We start from the raw sequence: 26,492 nt of genomic DNA on the forward strand, positions 1-26,492 counted from the left end.
TATTCTAACTTCATCCCTTCTTTCCACTCTCCTCCTATCCAAACAACCAGACAACCCAATCCGGTTTAAATACATGTTGAAGGAAGTATGCTAAAAGTTGCATACCCTTGCTGGACTCTCCTGGATCGAACACCTCCCTCATCCTTCCCAATCATTAATTAATGGCGCAAATAACGAGGATTTGCCTAAGTCTTGTGGATTTCCTCTGTTGGCTACATAACTAACTCAATACATTGTGTTCAGAAAATTCTCTATCGCAGTCAATAAATAACTCGGCTATTTAAAGCACATCGAGAAGTTTACTTGCGCATTCGGTACAATGCCTGGGCTATACCTTGGTCAATCCTAAACCCAAACTCTCCTTCATCCAGCTTACCATTCTATTCCATACATACCAATAACCTGTCCGCTATCAATGCGCATATTAGCCAAACTCGCCCATTCGGCTTCTCTTTTTCACATCTCCAGAAATGCTCTTGTGGGATTCACAACTATAACATTGAGACCAGACGCAGCTTCTTTAAGTCCACCTTGTAATTCCTTGCACCACCAGCTTACATTCATATTTTTCATCCTATCGTTCCCTTCTTTGGTCTCAAAACTTGCTAGTATTAATAGATTACATTACCGTAGCATGCCAGTAAGGTAGTTATGTAATGAGTAATGCCCGGGATACACGAGGCTAGTTTTGTAAGCTAGGATAGCAAGCTAGTGCTAGTAAGCTAGCAAGCTAGTGCATCTATCTTCGTGTATACAAAACTAGCTTTATTCCAGGCTAGTAAGCTAGTGTCTGAAGCCAGGATAGTTTAATAGCTTGCCGTTCTATTTTTAAAGCTAGTAAGCTTCCCCCACCACTGATTTTGCTGTGCTGGCTTCGGTTTCGCTTCGTGTGGCCGGGGAAGCTAGTATCCGTTCGGCTAGTGCGCAGTGTCCAAGCGGTTTTGTTTGTCTGACTGCAACTACGTATGTTTCTGCAACGAGATGCCGAAACTAAGTAACGAAATAAATTTAAAGTTTGTACAATTGTACCGTGAGAAGGAATGTCTATGGAACGCTACCATTCCGTCTTATAAAGACAAATCTATGCGAGATTCAGCACTACAAAAAATGTGTGGAGAATTATTGACAATGGGTATACAAATGAATACCAAAGAAGTAAAAAATAAAATAAAAAATTTAAGAGCAACTTATTGTCAAGAACTGTCAAAAATTGATAAATCAACCAGGTCTAGAGCTGGTTCTCAAGAGGAATATACGTCAAAGTTAAATTGGTTCAAGGAAATGCACAGTTTCATTAAAAATGTACCAATGAAAAGAAAAACAACGGTAAGTGAATTCTTTTCATTCATTATTTATTTATTAAGTATTACTTATTATCTATTTATTATACCTACAGCACAGAATAAAGTAGTATGTAGTACAAGCGTACAGAAGAATCACTCTTGAACAATACTTCAGTTTAGGTATAAAAATTAATGATTATCTTATCATTCTTGATTACCAAGGCACAGTACCTTTATTGTTAAAGTAGTTTTTAAAGGTTTCTCTTTTCTGGATTGCTGAAATCGAAGAATGGTTACTTCCTTGGGACATATGCTTTGTAAACCTTCTGTATCTGTTCTCCATGAGCCAAGAGAGGAGTTTCCTGTTTCAATATCTTCATGGTCGACATCACTGCTGGTTAGATAAGTGTTTCGATTTTCTTTCTCAACCAATTATGCAAAGCACATGCTGCTAATACAATTTTATCCACTGTATCTACATTAGCTGCTATTGGTTTTTGAAATACACGAAATCGGCTTGCCAATATCCCAAAGGCATTTTCCACTACACGTCTGGCTCTGGATAGTCGGTAATTGAAAACTTTTTGTGGCAATGTTAAGTTGTCGCCTGGATAAGGTTTTAAAATGTATGATTTTAAAAAAAATGCGGCATCAGTAACAATCACTCCACCATTTGGTAAAAGATTATTCTCCAGTTTATTATATATGGAACAATTTTTAAATACACCTCCATCTGATGACATTCCACAGGCTCCGACATCTATATATCGAAAACAATAGTCGTAATCAACTATTGCCATAAGAACTATACTGAATACTTTTTTATAATTGAAATATATAGTTCCACTATTACCAGGAGCTAAAATTTGAATATGCTTTCCATCAATGGCACCGTAGCAAAATGGGAGATTCCATCTGTTTCTAAATCCATTTTCTATTTCCGCCCATTCTTCGAAATTAGTGGGGATCTGTAAAAATATACAGTTTATAATTAGTAAAATGATTGTTTTTTTTCAGGACAGTGAAGAGTCAGCAGTGGATGAAGAACGAACCAATACTGAAAATCTGAATATCGATAATATTAACAATGATGACAATGATGCAATGTCAGAAAATGTTTCACAATCTACGTCTACATCAAATAATATAACGCAACGCAACAAGTCCGCGGAAATAACTACGAAAACAACAGTACCAGCTGCTGCGAAACCATCTACATCTAAATCACAGCTCAAAGTGCCAGAGACACCAGCCCCAAAAAAGAAAAAAATTGCGCAAGTGGCAACATTGGTCAACGAAATTAGGTCGCTCACGAATGATTTAAATAGAGACCATACAATAATACCACAACAAAATGAACACGATATTTTTAGAGCATTTGTAGCTTGTCAACTTAAAATGTTATCATCTATTCAGGCTATTACTGCTCGGAATGAAATCAATGCTACATTATCTCGTTGTCGAAAGACGGATTTAAATTATAGTAATACAACATTTTCATACCAGACACCGAGTCACGAGTCTTCAGACACGACATTCAGTATTGACTATGAAGATTCAACGAACGTTTTCGATGTGATTACCACAGCATTCAAAAATGCATAATGTTGTGGAGGTGGAAGAACATCACATTCTTTGTTATTATTCCCAAATGTATTTTTAATAAATAAAAAATAATACAAACCTTAATGTTTTCTTCCAATACCTTGTAGATTTCGACACATACTTCTATATATTGTATAAATTTGCCTATAGCACATCTTGAAACCCGATAAATGTGACTAAGCCTCCTGTAACTAATACCGGACGAAAGAAAATCTAAAGTGATCTCCAATTTTATTCTTGCAGGTAACGCCTGTCTCATTATTGTATCCATTCCTTGTATTTTTGGCGTCACAAGACTCAACAGAATATCAAACATATCGGGCGTCATTCGCAAAATACTCTTGTACTCGCCTATATCGTTATTGCAAAGTTCTTTTAAAAGTAAAGCAGATGATCCACGTTCATTCCTTCTTAAAAGCCATGGTCTTGTCCATACACGTTTTTCTAATACATCTTCTAGTAATTCGTCTAATGCAAATTGACATAGTTTCCGAAGTAACTGTTTCAGTCGTATTGTGTTTTTCTTGCGAATGCAGTTCATTTTACTTCACGGACGTTTTGTACCGTCAATACCGTCAACCGTCTGCAATGGTACTGGCTTGGCTGGGTTAAAATTACTGGCATCATGTAAACAGCACTAGCATCTTCCAAGCGAGGACAGCAAGCCAGGACAGTTATCTAGCTTACCTAGCTTGCTATCCTAGCTTACAAAACTAGCCTCGTGTATCCCGGGCATAAGTCCCGTTAAAGTTGGACGCGGTCAGATTAAGGTTATGTATGGCGTTATACTTATGTTAATATAGGTGATTGTAACTAGAATAAGTAAATAAACACTAAGAATATATAATCTTAATGCTACGTCTTTACTCAATAAAAGTACGAAGATGTGTTCAACTAAAAATTTATTTAGAACTGAAACTGGTTTCCCAAATTTACATCTTTTATATAAACAGTATACACAACACGCAAACTCAGAACGCTAAGATGCAAAACAAATCAAATTAAATTCTATAAATCTATAACACCCCTATCCTTATTTCTTTTTTATTTATTTATTTATTTATTTTTTTTTTTTACAAAAACAAATAAAACTAAATAATACTCTAATTACATTCATAATTTGTGAACTTAATCATTTAAAGAAAACTAACTACTAACTCTAATTTCTCGGTCGCAAATTATACCGAGACGACGACGGTGTTTCAGAAGTTATATCTACTGTATTGCCAATTTCAATTTGTTCGCTTGTTGCGTTCTTCGGTTCTACAGTATCACTCGAACTAGGCTCACTCAGGAACGAATCGGGAGTGCACAAAGGAAGGGATTTTCGGATATTTAATGGTCTAATTTGATTGGAATGTCGCCTGACAATATTCCCTGAATTTGTCTTAACCTCAAAAATGTTTTGGCTTGGGTTTTCCTTAATTATTCCTTTTTCCCAAGTTGGCATGTTAGGTTTTGTATAAGATTTGACCAATACTTCCTCGTTCATATCCAGAACCTTATTTCTTTCTTCCGCATAACTACGTTCTTCTACTTTTGTCATGTTTCTTTCCACAATGTTTTGTCTATTCGGTATTAACAAATCTAATCTAGATTTTAAGTTTCTTCCAAACATGGCCACAGCTGGACTAACTTCGGTAATACTTTGAGATATATTCCGATAATCAAATAAATATCTACACAAAGCTATATTTATATCCTCTTTCTGTAATGCTGCTTTCTTTATTGCATTTTTAATTATTTTCACGGCATTTTCTGCAGCTCCGTTGCTCTGTGGATGATATGGAGGCGAGAACATTTGCCGAATACCATTCAATTTTAAATAATTACTAAATTCTGCAGAAGAAAAAGGAGGTCCATTATCGGATACGATCACGTCCGGCAAACCAAACTGGCAAAATATTTTTCTCAAATAGGTAATTAATGATTCTGCATTTGTGCAACTCATTTGCTCAACCTCAATCCATTTGGTGTATGTATCAATTAAAATTAAATAACGTTTACCAAAAATAGGGCCTAAAAAATCTAAATGAAGTCTACTCCATGGTCTATTTGTTAAGGGCCAGGGTCTAGGTGCAATTTTAGGTGGATTATTCATTACTGCGGCACAGATTTCACAACTTTTACACATTCTTTCAATATCTGCATCCAAACTCGGCCACCAAAAATAACTGCGAGCTATGAATGAATTTCGGCTAATAAAGCGCTACGTAATTTTGTGGGAATTACCATTCTATAACCCCATACTATACAGTCGTATTCCAAATGTAATTGATCTTTCTTATTTACAAAAGGTAAAAATTCATCCCCTATATCTTTCCGATCCGGCCAGCCGTGTAAGCAATAACTGTACACTTTACTCAGAACTGGATCTATTCTAGTTTGCATTTTAATGTGTTTATGATTTATTGGTGGAAATTCTTGTAAATAGAATAAATAACCCATATCGACGCTCTCTTCATGTTTATGTTTTAACGGCAACCGCGACAATGCGTCCGCGATTATGTTCTCTTTGGAATTTATAAATTTAATTGAATATTGATAGGTCGATAAAATTATACTCCACCTTTGCAAACGACTAGCAGCCAGTACGGGAATGCCTTTTTTATTTCCAAATATACTAATTAAAGGTTTATGATCTGTTAATAAGGTAAAGTTTCGCCCAAAAATATACTGATGAAACTTTTTAACTCCATAAATTATCGCGAGTGCTTCCTTATCTATTTGCGAGTATGCTTTCTCTGATTGTGATAACGTTCTAGATGCGTATGCAATCGGACGGATTTCGCCATTTAACATTTCCTGCGAAATGACCGCGCCAATTCCATAAGAACTTGCATCACATGACAAAAATAAAGGTAATTTAGGATCATAATGCGTTAATACTCGTGGTGATCCCATTTCTTTTTTAATTGACTCAAAAACTACTTCTTGTTCTCTATTCCACCGAAAAGGTGCATGTTTCTTTAGTAATGCGTATAAAGGAACTAATTTAGAAGCAGCATTAGGTATAAATTTTGCGTAATAATTAACTAGACCCAAAAAAGCTCTAAGTTCTGTTACGTTATTTGGCGTTTTACATTTTAAAATAGCTTCGATTTTACTTGGAGAAGTATGAATTCCTTCTTTATCAATTACTACGCCTAAATATTCCACCTTTTTCATACAAAAATTGCATTTAGATATTTGTAGCTTTAATCCGTAAGTTTCTAATTTATTGAAAACTTCTTTCATAATTTTCCAATGTTCCTCTTTTGATTCGGAATATATTAAAATATCATCTAAAAACACCACTACTCCTTTTACATTTACAAACACATTCTCCATTAATCGTTGAAATATTCCTGGGCTACTGGCTACTCCATAAGGTAATCTATTATATTTGAATAACCCTTTATGAGTATTAATTACTACTAATTTCTGTGACTCTTCATCTAATTCAATCTGGGAATACGCTTGTGATAAGTCAATTTTTGAAAAATAACAAGACCCTTTTAATGTAGCCAATAAATCATCAATTTTTGGAATTGGATATTTATCGATATTTAAATAATTATTTATAGTAATCTTATAGTCCCCACAAATTCGTATTTGTCCATTAGGTTTAAGGACAGGTACAATCGGTGTAGCCCATTCCGAAAAATTTATCGGTGTCAAAACTTTCAAATTAACTAACCGATCAAGTTCCGTTTCAATTTTATCTTTCAAAGCAAAAGGAACATGACGGGCTTTACAATATTTAGGAATAAAATTTTCTTTTAGATATAATTTAATTTTTCCTACCTTAAATGTACCTAATTTATTTTCAAAAACTTTGGGGAATGTTTGTTGTAAATTCTTTGCGAATAGATCTGAATCATTTATAGAGTTCATATTAAATAAAGAATCAATTGAAATGCCCAATTTCTTTATCCAATCACGACCAATCAATGGTGGGCCACCATGATTAATGACGTATAATTTCAAATTGTTTTGATTTACGGCATTATAATATACATTAACATGCAAAAATCCCAAAACAACAATTTTATTTCCATTGTATGACTTTAAATTTATATCAGAGATTTCTAATTTATGTTTAAGGAAATATCTATCATAAATATCCTTTGAAATGGCGGAAATTTCTGACCCTGTGTCAACTTCCATTATATAAACTTTATTGTTAATTTTTAAACTTATCTTTAACGGTTTGCATTTTTCGCTTGACATATTAAAGAAATTAACATTATCATCATTTGATTTATTTACATCGTTACTTACGTATTTATTAAATTTAGGTCTAAATTTTAAATTATTTTTATTATTCTTTACTTTAGAATGACATATGGCGCTAATATGACCAACCTTATTACACGTGTGACATTTCGCTTCTCTGAAGAAACAGTTGGCGGCGCTGTGATTTTCCTTTCCACAGTGCTTACATCGTTTCCCTCTGGTGGACGAATCTTGCGTTGACGATTTTCCCGGCTTGACTTCCTGTTGATGGCGTCCAACCACCTGGAATTTATTCATCTGTGTTGTTGATCCCATTACAAACCCCGCGTTGATTGCTGCAGATTCCATACCAATAGCTAATGTACACGCCGTATCGTACGTTAAAGTTGCTTCCGAAAACAAACGTTGACGAATTATTTCGCTTTTTAAACCAAACACTATTTGATCTCGAAGGTTTTCTTCCAATTGTGCCCCAAAATTACAATTTTTTGCTAATTTCTTCAATTTTACCATAAAATTTGTAATGTTTTCCTCTGGTTCTTGTACAGCGCGACGAAATTTATAACGTTCTGCTATTTCCAACGGTTTCGGATTAAAATGTTTTTCCATTTTTGCTACTAAATCTTCAAATTTCTCATCTTCCGGTTTCTTAGGACTGCATAAATCCGTTAATATATCAAAAGATTCTGCCCCCATAACCGTAATTAACATGGCCGTTTCGAGTTCCGGTTTTATTTCATTTGCTTTAAAAAATTGACGCACACGTGCGATATAAGATGTCCAGTTCCCATTTCTTACATCGAATTCTTCAATTCTTCCTGTTGTCATTCTTGATGTTAACTTTATTTTCACTTTTTATAATTTTTATCCTCGTCGCCACTTGCTACGTCTTTACTCAATAAAAGTACGAAGATGTGTTCAACTAAAAATTTATTTAGAACTGAAACTGGTTTCCCAAATTTACATCTTTTATATAAACAGTATACACAACACGCAAACTCAGAACGCTAAGATGCAAAACAAATCAAATTAAATTCTATAAATCTATAACACTTAAACATACATGTTACGCAATTAATCTTTACGTATCTCAAAAACTAATTGAGATATCGTTATGAAATAAAAAGCATTTCTACAAATCTTCAAATTTTAGATTTATGAATTTTTGAACCCAACCTTGCATAACCTTAAACATAAACGTTAGGGCAATTAATCTCTACTATCTCAAAAACTAATGGAGATATCGTTATGATATAACAAGCAAATTGATGCAAATTTACTTAGTATTTAACATGCTGAAGATCATTTCTCCAAATCTTCAAATTTTAGATTTATAAATTTCTGAACGTATCCTTGCGTAATCTTAAAAATAACCGTTAGGGTTATTAATAAGGAGCATAAAAAAAGGTTAAAAATTGTTCTAGAAAAAAAATCTTTTGAAAAAGCTAGTTTAGCTTAATACTTAAATTTTAATTAAAACCGTTAGATTTTAATTAGTTACCAAAGATTTAATGATAGAGGTGGATTTATGATTATTATACAAAATTAAACATAAAATTTCGCTCTTTCAGAAGATATATATACAATGTATATATACAAGTATGCAACCAATATCACAGTATTTGTATTGCAATATGGAATTTGCGTATTCAGATATATTCATTGTGATATTGGTTGCATACTTGCAATGATGACGTCGGGTACGATAATTAATTAACACACTGTACAGGGTGGTCCATTTTACATGAGTTACGACTAATTTTTTAAATGGCACCCTATGTTTTTGATTGCAAAATCTGAATCCATGGATAAAAGTAAAATTTAAAAAAAAATTACCGTGTGGTTTTGCTAATACGACGGCGAAACATCTTGTGCAGACAAAATCTAAATAATTTCTTTATTCAAATAGTTTTAAATATTTATTTATAAAAAAATGATTAAACTATATTAAATTCCTGGACAAAATTAACCAATCATCCTGAAGAAGAAACAATAAAAGTTTCGAAATATTTATGTTTTAAAAATTTAGTCCTTTCTTTTGTTGACCTTAAACCTGACGTTAAAGAAAAACATTTTTCAAATCTATTAACTGAGGTCGCTTACATTTGGTTTTTACTTTTACTATCATCTATTAGCAAATGGATACACCTAGTGTATGTACGCATTCACTAGTAAATGTATACACTCTATGATCAGAAAATACTTTCACTAAAACATTATGTTAATGTATACATTGACTAGCTAATGTATACATTAACTGAAATGCACGTTTTACCTGTAACATATTCAATGAGAGTTGTAAAAATTTTAAGACAAATTCTTAGCTCTCTCTTGATATCATCAGATATGATCACATATGATTAAATACCTTTACCCTAACTTTAATGTTTATGCTTACGCAAGGTTGAATTCAAAACATCATAAGTCTGAAATTTTAAGGTTTGAAAAAGTCACCTTCAAAGTATTAAATCCTAAGTAAATTTACTTTAAATTGCTTTTTATTTCATTATGATATCTCAATTTGTTGTTGAGATATGATCTATTTAAATAACTGTTCTTAAAGTTTGGTGTTTGTAATAGTCATACATGCGGACTTGGGTTCAAAAAACAATAACAACGATGATTATGGAAAATAAGAAATTATTTATGGCATAATAAATTTTCATCAAATTTGTTTTAAAATGTTTTTTATTTCATGATGATATCTCAATTCGTTCTTGATTTACGATTCTTTAAAATTTACATCTCATATTGATAATAATCAAACATGCAGAGTTGGGTTTAAAAATCGTAACAACGACGATTATGGAAAATAATAAATTATTTATAGCACAATAAATCTTCATTAAATTTGCTTTAAAATGTTCTCTATTTCATGATGATATCTCAATTCATTCTTGAGATACGATTCTTTAAAATTTACATTTCATAGTAATAATAATCAAACATGCAGAGTTGGGTTCAAAAAACCATAACAACGATGTTTATGAAAAATAAGAAATTATTTATGGCACATTAAATCTTCATTAAATTTGCTTCAGAATGATCTTTGTTTCAATTTGTTCTTCATTTACGATTATTTTAAATTTATATTTCACATCTATAACAATCTACCGTGCAGAGTTGGGTTTAAAAAATCGTAACAACGATGATTATGGAAAGTAATAAATTATTTATGGCACAATAAATTTTCATTAAATTTGCTTTAAAATGTTCTTTATTTCATGATGATATCTCAATTCATTCTTGAGATACGATTCTTTAAAATTTACATTTCATATTAATAATAATTAAACATGCAGAGTTGTGTTCAAAAAACCATAACAACGATGTTTATGAAAAATAAGAAATTATTTATGGCACATTAAATCTTCAATAAATTTGCTTTAAAATGTTGTTAATTTCATGATGATATCTCAATTCATTCTTGAGATACGATTCTTTAAAATTTACATTTCATATTAATAATAATTAAACATGCAGATTTGGGTTCAAAAAATCATAACAACGATGATTATGGAAAACAAGAAATTATTTATGGCACAATAAATCTTCAAGGAATTTGCTTTAATATGATCTTTGTTTCATAATAATATCTCAATTCGTTTTTGAGATACGATTATTTAAAATGTACATGTCATATTAATAATAATCAAACCTACAGAGTTGGGTTCAAAATATCATAACAACGATGATTATGGAAAAAAAGAAATTATTTATGGCACATTAAATCTTCATCAAATTTGCTTTAAAATGTTATTTGCTTCATGGTGATATCTCAATTCGTTCTTGAGATACGACTTTTCTAAACTTTAAATTTCATGTTAATAATACTCAAACATGCAGAGTTGGGTTAGAAAAACCATAACAACGATGTTTATGGAAAATAAGAAATTATTTACTGCATATTAAATCTTTATTAAATTAGCTTTAAAATGATCTTTGTTTCATGATGATATCTCAATTCGTTCTTGAGATACGATTTTTTAAAAATTTATGTTTCATGTCTATTACAATCAAACATGCAGAGTTGGGTTTAAAAAGTCATAACATTGATGATTATGGAAAATAATAAGTTATTTATGGCACAATAAATCTTCATTCAATTTGCTTTAAAATGTTCTCTATTTCATGATGATATCTCAATTCATTCTTGAGATACAATTCTTTAAAACTTACATTTCATATTAATAATAATTAAACATGCAGAGTTGGTTTCAAAAAACCATAACAACGATGTTTATGAAAAATAAGAAATTATTTATGGCATATTAAATCTTCATTAAATTTGCTTCAAAATGTTCTTAATTTCATGATGATATCTTAATTCATTCTTGAGATACGATTCTTTAACATTTACATTTCATATTAATAATAATCAAACATGCAGAGTTGGGTTCAAAAAACCATAACAACGATGTTTATGAAAAATAAGAAATTATTTATGGCGCATTAAATCTTCATTAAATTTGCTTTAAAATGTTCTTCATTTCATGATGATATCTCAATTCATTCTTGAGATACGATTCTTTAAAATTTACATTTCATATTAATAATAATCAAACATGCAGATTTGGGTTCAAAAAATCATAATAACGATGATTATGGAAAACAAGAAATTATTTATGGCACAATAAATCTTCAATAAATTTGCTTTAATATAATCTTTGTTTCATAATAATATCTCAATTCGTTTTTGAGATACGATTCTTTAAAATGTACATGTCTATTAATAATAATCAAACCTGCAGAGTTGGCTTCAAAAAATCATAACAACGATGTTTATGAAAAATAAGAAATTATTTATTGCACATTCAATTTTCATTAAATTTGCTTTAAAATGATCTTTGTTTCATAATGACATCTCAATTCGTTCTTGATTTACGATTCTTTAAAATTTACATTTCATATTAATAATAATCAAACCTACAAAGTTGGGTTCAAAAAATCATAACAACGATGTTTATGGAAAATAAGAAATTATTTATGGCATATTAAATCTTCATTAAATTTGCTTTAAAATGTTCTTAATTTCATGATACTTTAAAATTTATATTTCATATTAATAATAATCAAACATGCAGATTTGGATTCAAAAAATCATAACAACGATGATTATGGAAAACAAAAAATTATTTATGGCAGAATAAATCTTTAATAAATTTGCTTTAATATGATCTTTGTTTCATAATAATATCTCAATTCGTTTTTGAGATACGATTCTTTAAAATGTACATGTCATATTAATAATAATCAAACCTACAGAGTTGGGTTCAAAAAATCATAACAACGATGTTTATGGAAAATAAGAAATTATTTACGGCACATTTAATCTTCATTAAATTTGCTTTAAAATGATCTTTGTTTCATGATGATGTCTCAATTCGTTCTTGAGATACGATTTTTAAGAAATTTATGTTTCATATTGATAATAATCAAACATGCAGATTTGGGTTCAAAAAATCATAACAACGATGATTATGGAAAACAAGAAATTATTTATGGCACAATAAATCTTCATTAAATTTGCTTTAAAATGTTCTTTATTTCGTGATGATATCTCAATTCATTCTTGCGATACGATTCTTTAAAATTTACATTTCATATTAATAATAATCAAACATGCAGGTTTGGGTTCAAAAAATCATAACAACGATGATTTTGGAAAACAAGAAATTATTTATGGCACAATAAATCTTCATTAAATTTGCTTTAAAATGTTCTCTATTTCATGATGATACCTCAATTCATTCTTGAGATACGATTCTTTAAAATTTACATTTCATATTAATAATAATTAAACATGCAGAGTTGGGTTCAAAAAACCATAACAACGATGTTTATGAAAAATAAGAAATTATTTATGGCACATTAAATCTTCATTAAATTTGCTTTAAAATGTTCTTAATTTCACGATGATATCTCAATTCATTCTTGAGATACGATTCTTTAAAATTTACATTTCATATTAATAATAGTCAAACATGCAGATTTGGGTTCAAAAAATCATAACAACGATTATTATGGAAAACAAGAAATTATTTATGGCACAATAAATCTTCAATAAATTTGCTTTAATATGATCTTTGTTTCATAATAATATCTCAATTCGTTTTTGAGATACGATTCTTTAAAATGTACATGTCATATTAATAATAATCAAACCTACAGAGTTGGGTTTAAAAAATCATAACAACGATGATTATGGAAAAAAAGAAATTATTTATGGCACATTAAATCTTCATCAAATTTGCTTTAAAATGTTATTTGTTTCATGGTGATATCTCAATTCGTTCATGAGATACGACTTTTCTAAAATTTACATTTCATGTTAATAATAAAACATGCAGATTTGGGTTCAAAAAATCATAACAACGATGTTTATGAAAAATAAGAAATTATTTATTGCACAGTAAATCCTCATCAAATTTGCTTTAAAATGTTCTTTATTTCATGATGATATCTCAATTCGTTCTTGAGATACAATTGTTTAAAGTTTATATTTCATATCTGTAACAATCAAACATTCCAAGTTGGGTTTAAAAAATCGTAACAATGATGTTTCTGGAAATTAAGAAATCATTGATAAGACTTTTTAGATGTTTAAGCGGTGATTTACAAGATTCATCTCCTTAAATCAATACTGCCATCCTGTTTACTTGTATAAATAATCTTTAAGCGTCACGAAGAGTTGGAAATTCCAGTTTAAAGATCTTGGTGCAACCAACGAGATCGAGGTTATTCACGTCAGGGTTTCCCCATTTCGCAGTATATAAAAGCATAGTGTTTGGTGTAGTATAAGATGTTATAGATAATCTTGGGAAATTTTTAAAAGTGACGATACAGATAACGAATTGTGTTGTTTGTATAAAAGTAAAAACGACGTTTATTTATTTAGTTCTCTAAGAAATTTTATTCGCGATTATTGAATGGTTTAAATAGTTTTTGTGATAAGATTCGTGTTAACAGGAAATTTATTAACCACTATATCCTTTGTGACTTTATGTGACGCCGTTGTCGTGATTTTAAGAGGAAATTAATGAAAATTCGTGAAATTAAATAAATAATATGGGAAAGAACTTTTTTTGTTGTGGATTAATTCTGACGTTTTTGGTAAATATTGAAGTTTTTTTATTGTGAGGTAAATTTTTATGAATAATGTAGGTTATGGAAATTTGGGGTACAGCTCATAATTGTTATTATGGATTTTGTAAAGATTCTCCTAATTACCCTTATGAAAAAATTCAAGAGGTTTTAAAAGAAGACAGTAAATATCACGTGTTTTTTAATTGGAACCATGGAAGAGATCTTGGAAATATTAAAACAAAACGGAACATATCACCATCGTTATTAATACGGAAGATTTTAAGCAACACCTCGAATATGTGAGATGTTAGTTTATTTTATTATTATTCTTAGAATGTTGTGGTTATTATTACCTATATTTTTAGAGAACTTGATTTTTAAAAGTAAGAAACTCGCGTTTTTGAAGAGAAGATCCAAATTGAAGAACTGTTTCACCAAAAATATGTGAGATTGTAAATAATTTGATGAGTAAAAAAATGTATGAATTTTATAACATAAAATTAATTTGTTATAACTATTTATTTATGTATATATTTAAAGGAAATAAACGTTAACTTTAAAGTTGCTTTAACGTGTTTGTAACAGAACAATCCCTAGAGATGGAGAAACCTAGCTATGAAGAATGTTAAATCATCTTCATTTGAGGCGATTTTTTGAATATTTGTTCTTAAAGTTAGAATAAGCAAATGTGCAGAGTTAGATTTAAAAAATCATAACAACGATGTTTATGGAAAATAAGAAATTATGTATGGCGCATTAAATCTTCATTAAAATTGCGTTAAAATGGTCGTTGTTTCATGATGATATCTCAATTCGTTCTTGAGATACGATTTCTTAAATTTATATTAAACATGCAGAGTTGGGTTTAAAAAATCAAAACAACGATGTTTATGGAAAATAAGAAATTATATATGGCACATTACATCTTCATAAAATTTGCTTTAAAATGTACTTTATTTCATAATGATATCTCAATTCGTTTTTGAGATACGATTTTTTTTAAATTTATGTTTCATGTCTGTAATAATCAAACATGCAGAGTTGGGTTTAAAAAATCATAAAAACGATGTTTATGGAAAATAAGAAATTCTTTATGGCACATTACATCGTCATTAAATTAGCTTTAAAATCATCTTTGTTTCATGATGATATCTCAATTCGTTCTTGAGATACGATTTTTTTAAAATTTACATTTCATGTTAATACTAATGAAACATGCAGAGTTGGGTTAGAAAAATCATAACAACGATGATTATGGAAAATAAGAAATTATTTATGGCACATTAAATCTTCGTTAAATTTGCTTTAAAATGATCTTTGTTTCATAATGATATCTCTATTCGTTCTTGAGATACGATTTCTTAAATTTATATTAATCAAACATGCAGAGTTGGGTTTAAAAAATCATAACAATGATGTTTATGGAAAATAAGAAATTATTTATAGCACATTAAATTTTCATTCAATTTGCTTTAAAATGTACTTTATTTCATAATGATATCTCAATTCGTTTTTGAGATACGATTCTTTAAGATTTACATTTCATATTAATAATAATCAAACATGCAGACTTGGGTTCAAAAAATCATAACAACGATGTTTATGGAAAATAAGAAATTATTTACGGCACATTAAATCATCATTAAATTAGCTTTAAAATCATCTTTGTTTCATGATGATATCTCAATTCATTCTTGAGATACGATTTTTTAAAATTTATGTTTCGCGTCTATGACACTCAAACATACAGAGTTGGGTTTAAAAAATCATAACAATGATGTTTATGGAAAATAAGAAATTATTTATAGCACATTAAATTTTCATTAAATTTGCTTTAAAATGTATTTTATTTCATAATGATATCTCAATTCGTTTTTGAGATACGATTCTTTAAGATTTACATTTCATATTAATAATAATCAAACATGCAGACTTGGGTTCAAAAAATCATAACAACGATGTTTATGGAAAATAAGAAATTATTTACGGCACATTAAATCATCATTAAAATTGCTTTAAAATGATCTTTGTTTCATGATGATATCTCAATTCGTTCTTGAGATACGATTTTTTAAAGTTTATGTTTCATGTCTATTACAATCAAACATGCAGAGTTGGGTTTAAAAAATCATAACAACGATGATTATGAAAAATAAGAAATTATTTATGGCACATTACATCGTCATTAAATTAGCTTTAAAATGGTCTTTGTTTCATGATGATATCTCAATTCGTTCTTGAGATACGATTTATTTTAAATTTATGTTTCACGTCTATTACAATCAAACATACAGAGTTGGGTTTAAAAAATCATAACAACGATGATTATAGAAAATAAGAAATTATTTATGGCACATTAAAACTTCGTTAAGTTTGCTTTAAAATGATCTTTGTTCCATAATGATATTTCAATTCATTTTTGAGATACGATTCTTTAAAATTTACATTTCATATTAACAATAATCAAACGTGCAGAGTTGGGTTCAAAAAATCATAACAACGATATTTATGGAAAATAAGAAATTCTTTATGGCACGTTACATCGTCATTAAATTAGCTTTAAAATGATCTTTGTTTCATGATGATATCTCAATTCATTCTTGAGATACGATTTTTTAAATTTATATTAATCAAACATGTAGAATTTTAGTTAAAAAATCATACCAACGATGATTATTTAAAACAAGAAATTATTTATGGCCCATTAAATCTTCATTAAATTTGCTTTGAAATGATCTTTATTTCATGATGATATCTCAATTCGTTCTTGAGATACGATTTTTAAAAAATTAATGTTTCATGTCTTTTACAATCAAACGTGCAAAGTTGAATTTAAAAAAATCATAAAAACTCTGTTTATGAATAATAAGAAATTGTTTATGGCACATTAAATCTTCATTAAATTAGCTTTAAAATGATCTTTGTTTCATGATGATATCTCAATTCGTTCTTGAGATACGATTTTTTTAATATTTATGTTTCGCGTCTATTACAATCAAACATGCAGAGTTGGGTTTAAAAAATCATAACAACGATGTTTATGAAAAATAAGAAATTATTTATGGCACATTACATCGTCATTAAATTAGCTTTAAAATGATCTTTGTTTCATGATGATATCTCAATTCGTTCTTGAGATACGATTTTTTAAATTTACATTAATCAAACATGTAGAGTTTTAGTTAAAAAATCATACCAACGATGATTATGGAGAACAAGAAATTATTTATGGCCCATTAAAACTTCATTAAATTTGCTTTAAAATGATCTTTATTTCATGATGATATCTCAATTCGTTCTTGAGATACGATTTTTTTAAATTTATGTTTCATGTTTATTACAATCAAATGTGCTGAGTTGGGTTTAAAAGATCATAACAACGATGATTATGGAAAATAGGAAATTATTTATAGCACATTAAATTTGCTTTAAAAGGTTCTTTATTTCATGATGATATCTCAATTCGTTTTTGAGATACGATTCTTTAAGATTAACATTTCAAGTTAATAATAATCAAACATGCAGAGTTTGGTTCAAAAAATCATAGCAACGATGTTTATGGGAAATAAGAAATTATTTATGGCACATTACATCTTCATTAAATTAGCTTTAAAATGATCTTTGTTTCATGATGATATCTCAATTCGTTCTTGAGATACGATTTTTTTTACGTTTATGTTTCTTGTCTATAATAATCAAACATGCAGAGTTGGGTTTAAAAAATCATAGCAACGATGTTTATGGAAAATAAGAAATTATTTATGGCACATTACATCTTCATTAAATTAGCTTTAAAATGATCTTCGTTTCATGATGATATCTCAATTCGTTCTTGAGATACGATTTTTTTTACATTTATGTTTCATGTCTATAATAATCAAACATGCAGAGTTGGGTTTAAAAAATCATAAAAACGATGTTTATAGAAAATAAGAAATTATTTATAGCACATTAAATCTTCATTAAATTTGCTTTAAAATGTTCTTTATTTCATGATGATATCTCAATTCGTTTTTGAGATACGATTCTTTAAGATTTACATTTCAAGTTAATAATAATCAAACATGCAGAGTTGGGTTCAAAAAACCATAACAACGATGTTTATGGAAAATAAGAAATTATTTATAGCACATTAAATCTTTATTAACCCTTTGTGTCCCAAGAAGTCAAACATTTTGAAACTTTGTGACAGAATCAAACAGAATTAAAACGCTATCAAAATACACTCAGTAAAGGCCTTTGGAATAAAATTTTAGCAAAATATGCAATCCCCCTATTTTCGCATAGTCTAAATGTAAAAAAAGATGCTAATTAAAAAATTTTTGGAAACCGTGTTTATTGAAATTAAGAAATAAAACTTATTTTAAATTCAAGCTTGAAGCTTTCTGTTTAAATCGATGTATAACAATCGATGGGTTGAATTAAAAAAATATTGAGAAAAAGAGTATTGAGTTAAAACTAACATTTTCGTATAATCTAAAAGTGTCAAAAAAGATGCTAATTTAAAAATTCCTGGAAGCCGTATTTATTGAAGTTAAGGAATGAAACTTATTTTAAATTAAAGCTCAAAGCTTTCTCTTTAAAATGATGTATAATAATTGTTGGGTTGGATTGGAAAAATATAGAGAAAAAAATTTTTGAAACAAAACTTACATTTTCGAATAACCTAAAAATGTTAAAAAGATGCTAATTTAAAAATTCCTGTAAGCCGTATTTATTGAAATTAAGGAATGAAACTTATTTTAAATTAAAGCTCAAAGCTTTCTCTTTAAAATGATGTATAATAATTGTTGGGTTGGATTGGAAAAATATAGAGAAAAAAAAAGTTGAAATAAAACTTACGTTTTCGTATAACCTAAGAGTGTCAAAAAAGATGCTATTTTAAAAATTCCTGGAAGCCGTATTTATTGAAGTTAAGGAATGAAACTTATTTTAAATTAAAGCTCAAAGCTTTCTCTTTAAAATGATGTATAATAATTGTTGGGTTTGATTGGAAAAATATTAAGAACAAAAATGTTGAAACAACACTTATATTTAAAAGAGTCAAAAAAGATGCTAATTTAAAAATTCTTAGAAACAATGTTTATTGAAATTAAGGAATGAGACTTATTTTAAATTTAAGCTCAATGTTTTCTTTTTAAAATGGTCTGTAATAATCACACTTAATAACCATTTATCAAAGAAATACCTTCTTGAACAACAAAATTCAATAGCACCACTTTTCACTAAACTTCTAACCTCACATCTGGATGAATAAGTTTAAAGTGTACCTAAAAATCCTACAGTGCGGATTGCGACGTTTTTTATACAGATTATTTCTTGTATACACTTGTATAGTAGAAAGTACAGACAGCTCTAAATGCGCCGAAAAGATAACTACAGTTTAAAATGAGTGTTTAAAATTACCGGTACTTTAAAGTACCGTCGGGACACAAAGGGTTAAATTTGCTTCAAAATGTTTTTTATTTCATGTCGATGTCTCAATTCGTTTTTGAGGTATGTAAAGATTAATCACCTAACGTCATAAATCCCAATAAATTTAATGTTAATTTTAAAATCATTTTAACATGTTCGTGCCAGAAAACTCCGGAGAGTCAGAAAAACCTAAGTGATGAAGAATGTTATATCATCTTTATTTGAATATTAATTCATCGAATTCCATATATTTTTATATAATCAGATTTTAGGTAACTTGCATTCGTTGAAACTGAATAAATTCGAATGGGAACAAAAAGAAATGTTTTGGCGACGTAAAATTACATTAGTCACCAATTCTTTCCACAAAATATAAGTAAACACGATATGTACACCCACATTTAAACGTTTAATACATTTTATGACCTACAAATGATGATGGGGAAATCTTTTTAAACAAACTAAAAAAAAAAAATAGTTGGGTTTTCAGAGGATGTTGACGCGGTTAGGACTAATCCCTGTTAGATTAAATAAGATCGAATGAAATATAAACTCGAACGAAACCGTTTAAACACTTAGTTGAGAAGATCATCTTGCCCAATACACTTCATTCTTACCAACAAAGAAAAATGATGGTTAAATCAATCATTTTTATTTGTGCAATCCAATTGATTATGGTAAGCGTAATAATTAATTAATTGCAATACGAATTTTTATTGAATTAAATTTTTATTAAAGGCTTTACCCACACCCAAAGAAATCAGAATTAATGAAATATTTTCAACGGAAGATTGCGTTTATAATTTATGCAAAAATTCGAAGACTTATAATGAACACCAAACGAAAAAAATCGTGAAAGATTCTAAATATGAAAATTATCTGCAACTTTTTGGAAATGTCGTTGATAAACCAGCAACCAACATTACGTTAGAAACTAGATTTGGAGGTGTAATTGATGCAAAATCTAATATGTGCTCCACCAAACGTATTACGATGTTCCCAAAAAAAGGATTTACCATTGATAACCACGAGAAAAATATCGTTAATATTCCGGGTTATAGACAAACGGTTACTTTTGAATCTTGTTAGTAAGTAATTTTAATTAAATAATCGTTTAATATTGTTCTAATCTTATGATTTATAGTGATGGGGAAGAATGTTATGTAGGAAAAGAGTATTTACCAATTGGTGTATCAAGTTCTTGTGAGACGCAATTCATTGTTGTGAGATTGGTTGTTGTAAATGAGGATGACTCCTTAGGTTTAGAACAATTTTCTATCCCGTCTGGTTGTTCTTGTATGTATTCCAATGCTGTGAGGAAAAGGTAACAAGAAAGTCTGAAAATAGTAAATGTAATTTATTTATGTTGATTTTTTGTAATGTTTAAATTGATTAAATTAAATACAAATTAAAAAAATTATCATAAATTTAATTTTAACATTTTCCATTATTCTATTAAAAATCTCACAAATCAACGAGGACTTCAATATTTTTGCAAGATTTACCTAGAAACCAGCAAACATACAAAGAAAAGAAAATAAGGAAAAACTTTTTGTTATTATTCCTAGAATTCAAAGCGGCCTTCCAATCTGGTAGCAATTATGAGATATTAGGAATTTTCTGGAATAGTACCGATTTGTTTTCAGTGTCCACTTTCCTTATTGTCATGTGATTATCGGCTACATCTTTCCAGACAACAACGTCTTTAGTTGCAACATGATGCATCTTGTATGGTTTGTGTCCACTCTTTCTAGCACCATGTGCTATAGTCTTTCAGTCTCCTGGCCATAATTCTTTTCCAACACGTTTGAATTCCGTCCCAATTAATAATAATAATAATAATACTTTATTCAAGAACGTAACCTTATTACATTTATATCGTCCACAAAAAAAATACAAGTTGACAGGCACACTTGTAACAATCGCAACACACATTCTTAATTAGCACTTTAAAAGCATCTATTGATGTTCAATGGTAGTTTTAACCAAGAAAAAAAAGTATATTGAAAAGAAAACGCATTTATTAAAGAAAATAATACATATAAAAAATTATTGTTGTCTTGTTCATTCAGTGTCAGTTTCTTCGGCAGAAGGCCGACATTGACATGCAGCATAACAGGTACCACACACCATATTTACGTAAGACATGCACATTGCAGACCGACATTTTTTACATTCATAATTTGTCATCCTTTTGAAATTCCTTTCATCTGTACAGGTTGAACACCTACGCCTTTTTGGAGGTGGAGGAGTTGAATTTTCTAAGTCATCAGCTTCATTGATGGGTTGGAACCGTTTTAGTCGCATTTGGAGCTTGGTATTGATTCCAACTGTCTTCATACTTCTTCGAGTAAGCTGTCCCATCGTCAGTTGGTGGGACAATGTTTTTAGAAAAACTCGTCTTTGTAATTGTTCCAGTCGATTGCCGAGGTAAATTACTTGGGAGTTAATACCACTCACATTCAACATTGTGAAAAATATTACCATCGGCCACCGCTTCACATTTCGGTTCACGCTGTAGGTAGCATACATCTGATCTACAGTATCGACAGCGCCCTTGGTGGAATTATAAAAAGTTATTATCTCTGGCTTTTGTTTCTCTTCAGATTTAGGATCGATGGTGTTGTCGTCATGTAGTGTGGATACGAGAATTACATTCTTCTTTGCTCGTGGTATGTAAGATACTAAAGTTTTTCCATCAGTGAAACTAAACATGCTGGTGTATTGTTTCCTTCCATTGGCAAAGACAAATGGTGGGAGCAACTGTCTTTTATTTTTCTCACAGTTCCAACGTATGATAAGTTTTTCTTTTTCAAAAAATCGATGAGATCTATATCGGTAAACCAATTATCAACTGAATTTACAAATCTTTTAAAATCCTTTCCAAATTTAACCACTATTCCAGATTTTAATTTACCTGTTAAACATTATAACCGATTCACATCTTCCATTTTGTAGGCCGAGACGACTTGACAAAACTAAATTTGCAATCGCCAAAAGAGAATTCAATGATATGGTAGAACTCGGTATTTGTAGATCATCTTCTTCTTCTGTTGCTTCACCCTTACACATGGTACCTAAAAAAGATTGTCAAGACTGGCGTCCTTGTGGCGACTATCGTCAGTTAAATTTAGTAACGGTACCAGACAGATACCCATTACCTCATTTGCAAGATTTTAATTTGAACCTTCATGGTTGCACAATTTTTTCAAAAATCGATCTTGTACGAGCGTATCACCAGATACCAGTAGCAGAAGAAGATATCTACAAAACCGCTATCACTACCCCTTTCGGTCTCTATGAGTTTGGGTTAAAAAACGCAGCCCAAACGTTTCAACGATTTATAAATGAAGTAACTTCCGGTTTAAGTTTCATTTTTGTCTACCTGGATGATATCCTTATTGCTAGTAAAGACAAAAATGAACATTTAATTCACCTTCGACAACTTTTTGAAAGATTAGACAGTTTTGGAATCAACATTAAACCGTCTAAATGTGTTTTTGGAGTAAGTTCAATAGATTTTTTAAGCCATCATATATCTTCCAAAGGGTCTCGTCCAACTCAATCAAAAATTGAAGCAATAAATAATTTTCCTCAACCTCAAAATCTGAAAGAACTCCAAAGATTTCTTGGAATGATCAATTTCTATCACAGATTTGTACCCAATTTTTCTGAAATTCTTGGACCCTTGCATTCTCTTTCGACCACACTTTGCAAAAATAATCAGAAGCAAATTACTGTGTGGACAGACGAGCACAACAACTCTTTTTCACGTGCTAAAGATCTATTATCTCAGTCCGTATATATCGCGCATCCAAATCCTTCAGCCAATTTGACATTAACAACAGATGCCTCTAATACAGGTATGGGTGCAGTTCTGTTTCAGGCTATTAATAATACGACCCAACCCGTTGCTTTCTTTTCAAAAAAGTTATCACCTAGTCAAATAAATTACTCAACTTTTGATAGGGAACTTTTAGCTATTTATTCATCTATTAAATATTTCAAACATTTTTTATACGGCAACTAATTTACAATTTACACTGATCACAAACCGTTAGTTAATTCCATTCATTCCAAATCAGATAAAACACCAAGACAAACACGTTATCTTCATTATATATCTCAATTCACTTCAGACATCAGGTATATTAAAGGCGATTCTAACATTATTGCAGACACAATGTCACGCATTAATATAGAATCCCTCAATTTTTCTTATCCTGATTTAAAAGAGATTAAACATGCTCAATCTACAGATCTTCAGTTACAACATCTCTTACAAGCCCAATCGCGAGGTAATACTAATTTTACACTCGTTGAAGAAAAATCAGTTTTTCCTGATATAACTCTTTGGTGTGATGTCTCAACATCCATTCCTAAAATTTATATTCCCGAAAAATTTCGCAAACAAATTTTCCAAAAATTTCACAATGTTTCACATCTTGGTATACGTGCAACTCGTCATTTATTAAAGATGCGTTTCTTTTGGCCCCACATGAGTAAAGACATTTATCTTTGGACTAGATCATGTATACCATGTCAAAAAACTAAAATTAATAAATATACAAAATCTCCTATAGAGCATATAAATGTTCCACAAGGAAGATTTCAACATATACATATAGATCTTGTTGGACCTCTTACTCCTTCTTCTGGTTATTCATATATTTTAACTGTTATTGAACGTTTTACTCGATGGCCAGAAGCTTTTCCGGTTATAGACACTTCAGCAAGCACCATAGCAAATACACTTTTTCAAAATTACTTTTCACGATTTGGTATTTCGCACACAATTACTCATGACAAAGGGCGACAATTTGAATCTCAACTTTTTTCAAAATTTGCCATGTTAATTGGTGCTACACAAATTAGTACTTCTGCTTATCATCCGCAAAGCAATGGAATTTTGGAGAGATTTCATCGTACACTCAAAAATTCCATTGTTGCACGTGGTAGTAGCAACAGGTGGTTTCACGATCTTCCAATAATTTTATTAGGACTCAGATCTTCTTTAAAAGAAAATCTGGGATGTTCTTCTGCTGAACTTGTGTTTGGACAACCGCTTCGTCTTCCAGGCGAATTCTTTCTTAAGTCAAACTCTTCGATAGACACAGATCAACTTCTTATTAGCCTGCGTGAATCTTTTGCAAACTTGAGACCAACTCAGACTAACTTTCATTCAAAATTAAAACCTTTCATACACAAAGAATTGTTTAAATCAAATTTTGTTTTTGTAAAAATTCAAGGAATAAAAAATTCTTTATCATCCAGATTTGAAGGTCCTTTCAAAGTTATTAAGAGAATGGATAAATACTTTGTTATTCTAAAGAATAATCGCCACACTTCAATACATATTGATCATTTACAACCAGCATTCTTGTTGAATGAAACCTTGCATGATATTAATACTGTTAAAGAAAATCCTAAAAAAGTAAAATTTTCCTTTTTATAATTTAATCAAATACTTATTATTTCAATGTATATAATGTCTTTCCTGTGCAGACTAAAGACAATTGTTACCACCCCCTATGGATTTCCTTTTCTTCTTCGTTCTTTTTATTTCTATGTTTGAAACATCGTCATTAATTTAAATTTTTAATTTTTATTGAAGGGGGGAATAATTGTAGCGCATCACGCACTCTTATTATTTTTATATAGAATCATCATGTTATATCACCATGGGTTGTTATATCAACATAATGTATTTTCCCATGGCGATTTTGTTATAGTCATAAAATAATAAATAAACTGGTAGACACACATAAAACAGTCTATCAAATACTCCATTTTAATTTTTAATATTTTATTATATGATTAATTGATATAGAGTTACAAATAAATATACTCTATAGGCTGTAATGTTACGACCGCTTCTAAATATCGCTTTAGCCATTCTTTTTACTACCTCACACGGCTTATTACTGACAGCGAAAACACCTTCAGGCTGTTTCCCAGCATAAATCTCCATATTCAACGTATAAGTCGTCTTGACATCAGCAAGGGCAAAACATTTTATGCCGTACTTGTTCGGTTTGGACGGTATGTACTGCCGAAATGCACACAGTCCTCGGAAACTTGGTAACATCTCATCGATTGTCACGTTTTCTCCAATGTTACAACTCTTTTGACAGTTTTCTACAAATTTTCAAATCGAAGTCAACGTATCAGAGTTTTGAACCGTTTAATATTCATTACCAATTCAAATTTTTCGACACCGTCGCCTTCTTTTCCCCAAAGTTCCTCCAAACTTTGACGATGTCCTCTCAGTGCTCCTGCTAGGTATAATAAACCAATAAAAACCTTTAGTTCGATGACGTCTGTGGGAGCGACGTCTCTTTCTCTGGAAAATTTATGCTTTATCGATTCAATATACAGGGTGTCTTAGCGAGACCGGTCATTAGACGTTTCTGTGGTTCTGGCCAAAATAAAAAATTGAGAATTCAAACTTAAGTATTATCAATTACGTTCTCTTCGTCTAAAATATTTTCAGTTTTCTAGCACTTCCGGTTATACTGGAAGTCGCCACCTACTTTATTTTTTTAAATGGAATACCCTGTATATTTTTACATATTTGGATTTGTCTGTTTTGAAGGTTTATAAATAACTTTACTTTTTGCAATTTGATTCGGCCGTTCTCGAGTTAATCGAATTTTTCTAGAAAAATCTGCTCCAGCGGACATTTGTTCAAAAAATCATAGAACACTCGATTTTTGAGATATCAATTTAGGATTCAGAACATTTTAAATGAACAACATGCTTAAACAACATTATGGAGTATGTTTTGCTGCCAAGAACGGCTGTCTAGATCGTTTGGTCACTTTACTATGACACGTTAACTTTTCGAAATTTGGAAGCACATTTTATTACTTAGTCGTCTTCGGC

General features: G+C 30.0%; 2 protein-coding genes and 1 long non-coding RNA gene across 4 annotated transcripts; all 3 read left to right on the forward strand.

Moving 5' to 3' along the window:
- Positions 1-941: 941 nt before the first annotated feature.
- LOC111422050 (uncharacterized) lies at positions 942-2,960 on the forward strand. The gene is made up of 2 exons (XM_023055255.2): positions 942-1,326; positions 2,301-2,960. The coding sequence occupies exons 1-2, from the start codon at positions 982-984 to the stop codon at positions 2,886-2,888; spliced, it is 933 nt and encodes a 310-aa protein (XP_022911023.2). The 5' UTR covers positions 942-981; the 3' UTR covers positions 2,889-2,960.
- Positions 2,961-13,804: 10,844 nt separating this feature from the next.
- LOC111413915 (uncharacterized) lies at positions 13,805-14,758 on the forward strand. The gene is made up of 3 exons (XR_002706228.2): positions 13,805-14,219; positions 14,271-14,498; positions 14,558-14,758. It is a non-coding gene; the product is annotated as an uncharacterized lncRNA (long non-coding RNA).
- A 5,415-nt stretch (positions 14,759-20,173) lies between these two features.
- LOC111413914 (uncharacterized) lies at positions 20,174-21,025 on the forward strand. 2 transcript variants are annotated; one of them, XM_023045055.2, is made up of 3 exons: positions 20,174-20,284; positions 20,346-20,695; positions 20,752-21,025. In XM_023045055.2, the coding sequence occupies exons 1-3, from the start codon at positions 20,237-20,239 to the stop codon at positions 20,933-20,935; spliced, it is 582 nt and encodes a 193-aa protein (XP_022900823.2). In that variant the 5' UTR covers positions 20,174-20,236; the 3' UTR covers positions 20,936-21,025. The 2 variants fall into 2 exon arrangements, with proteins under 2 accessions (XP_022900823.2, XP_022900824.2); XM_023045056.2 differs by having other exon boundaries at positions 20,346-20,691.
- The last annotated feature ends 5,467 nt before the right edge of the window (positions 21,026-26,492 follow it).

Source organism: Onthophagus taurus, chromosome 3 (assembly GCF_036711975.1).
Source record: "Onthophagus taurus isolate NC chromosome 3, IU_Otau_3.0, whole genome shotgun sequence".
Lineage (NCBI taxonomy): Eukaryota > Metazoa > Arthropoda > Insecta > Coleoptera > Scarabaeidae > Onthophagus > Onthophagus taurus.

Bases quoted from the DNA above. Each gene is read 5' to 3' on its own strand.
- LOC111422050 (XM_023055255.2), top strand. From the start codon at position 982: ATGCCGAAACTAAGTAACGAAATAAATTTAAAGTTTGTACAATTGTAC. The intron at 1,327-2,300 runs GTAAGTGAATTC...GTTTTTTTTCAG, and splicing joins CAATGAAAAGAAAAACAACG to GACAGTGAAGAGTCAGCAGT.
- LOC111413914 (XM_023045055.2), top strand. From the start codon at position 20,237: ATGATGGTTAAATCAATCATTTTTATTTGTGCAATCCAATTGATTATG. The intron at 20,285-20,345 runs GTAAGCGTAATA...TTTTTATTAAAG, and splicing joins GTGCAATCCAATTGATTATG to GCTTTACCCACACCCAAAGA. The intron at 20,696-20,751 runs GTAAGTAATTTT...TATGATTTATAG, and splicing joins GTTACTTTTGAATCTTGTTA to TGATGGGGAAGAATGTTATG.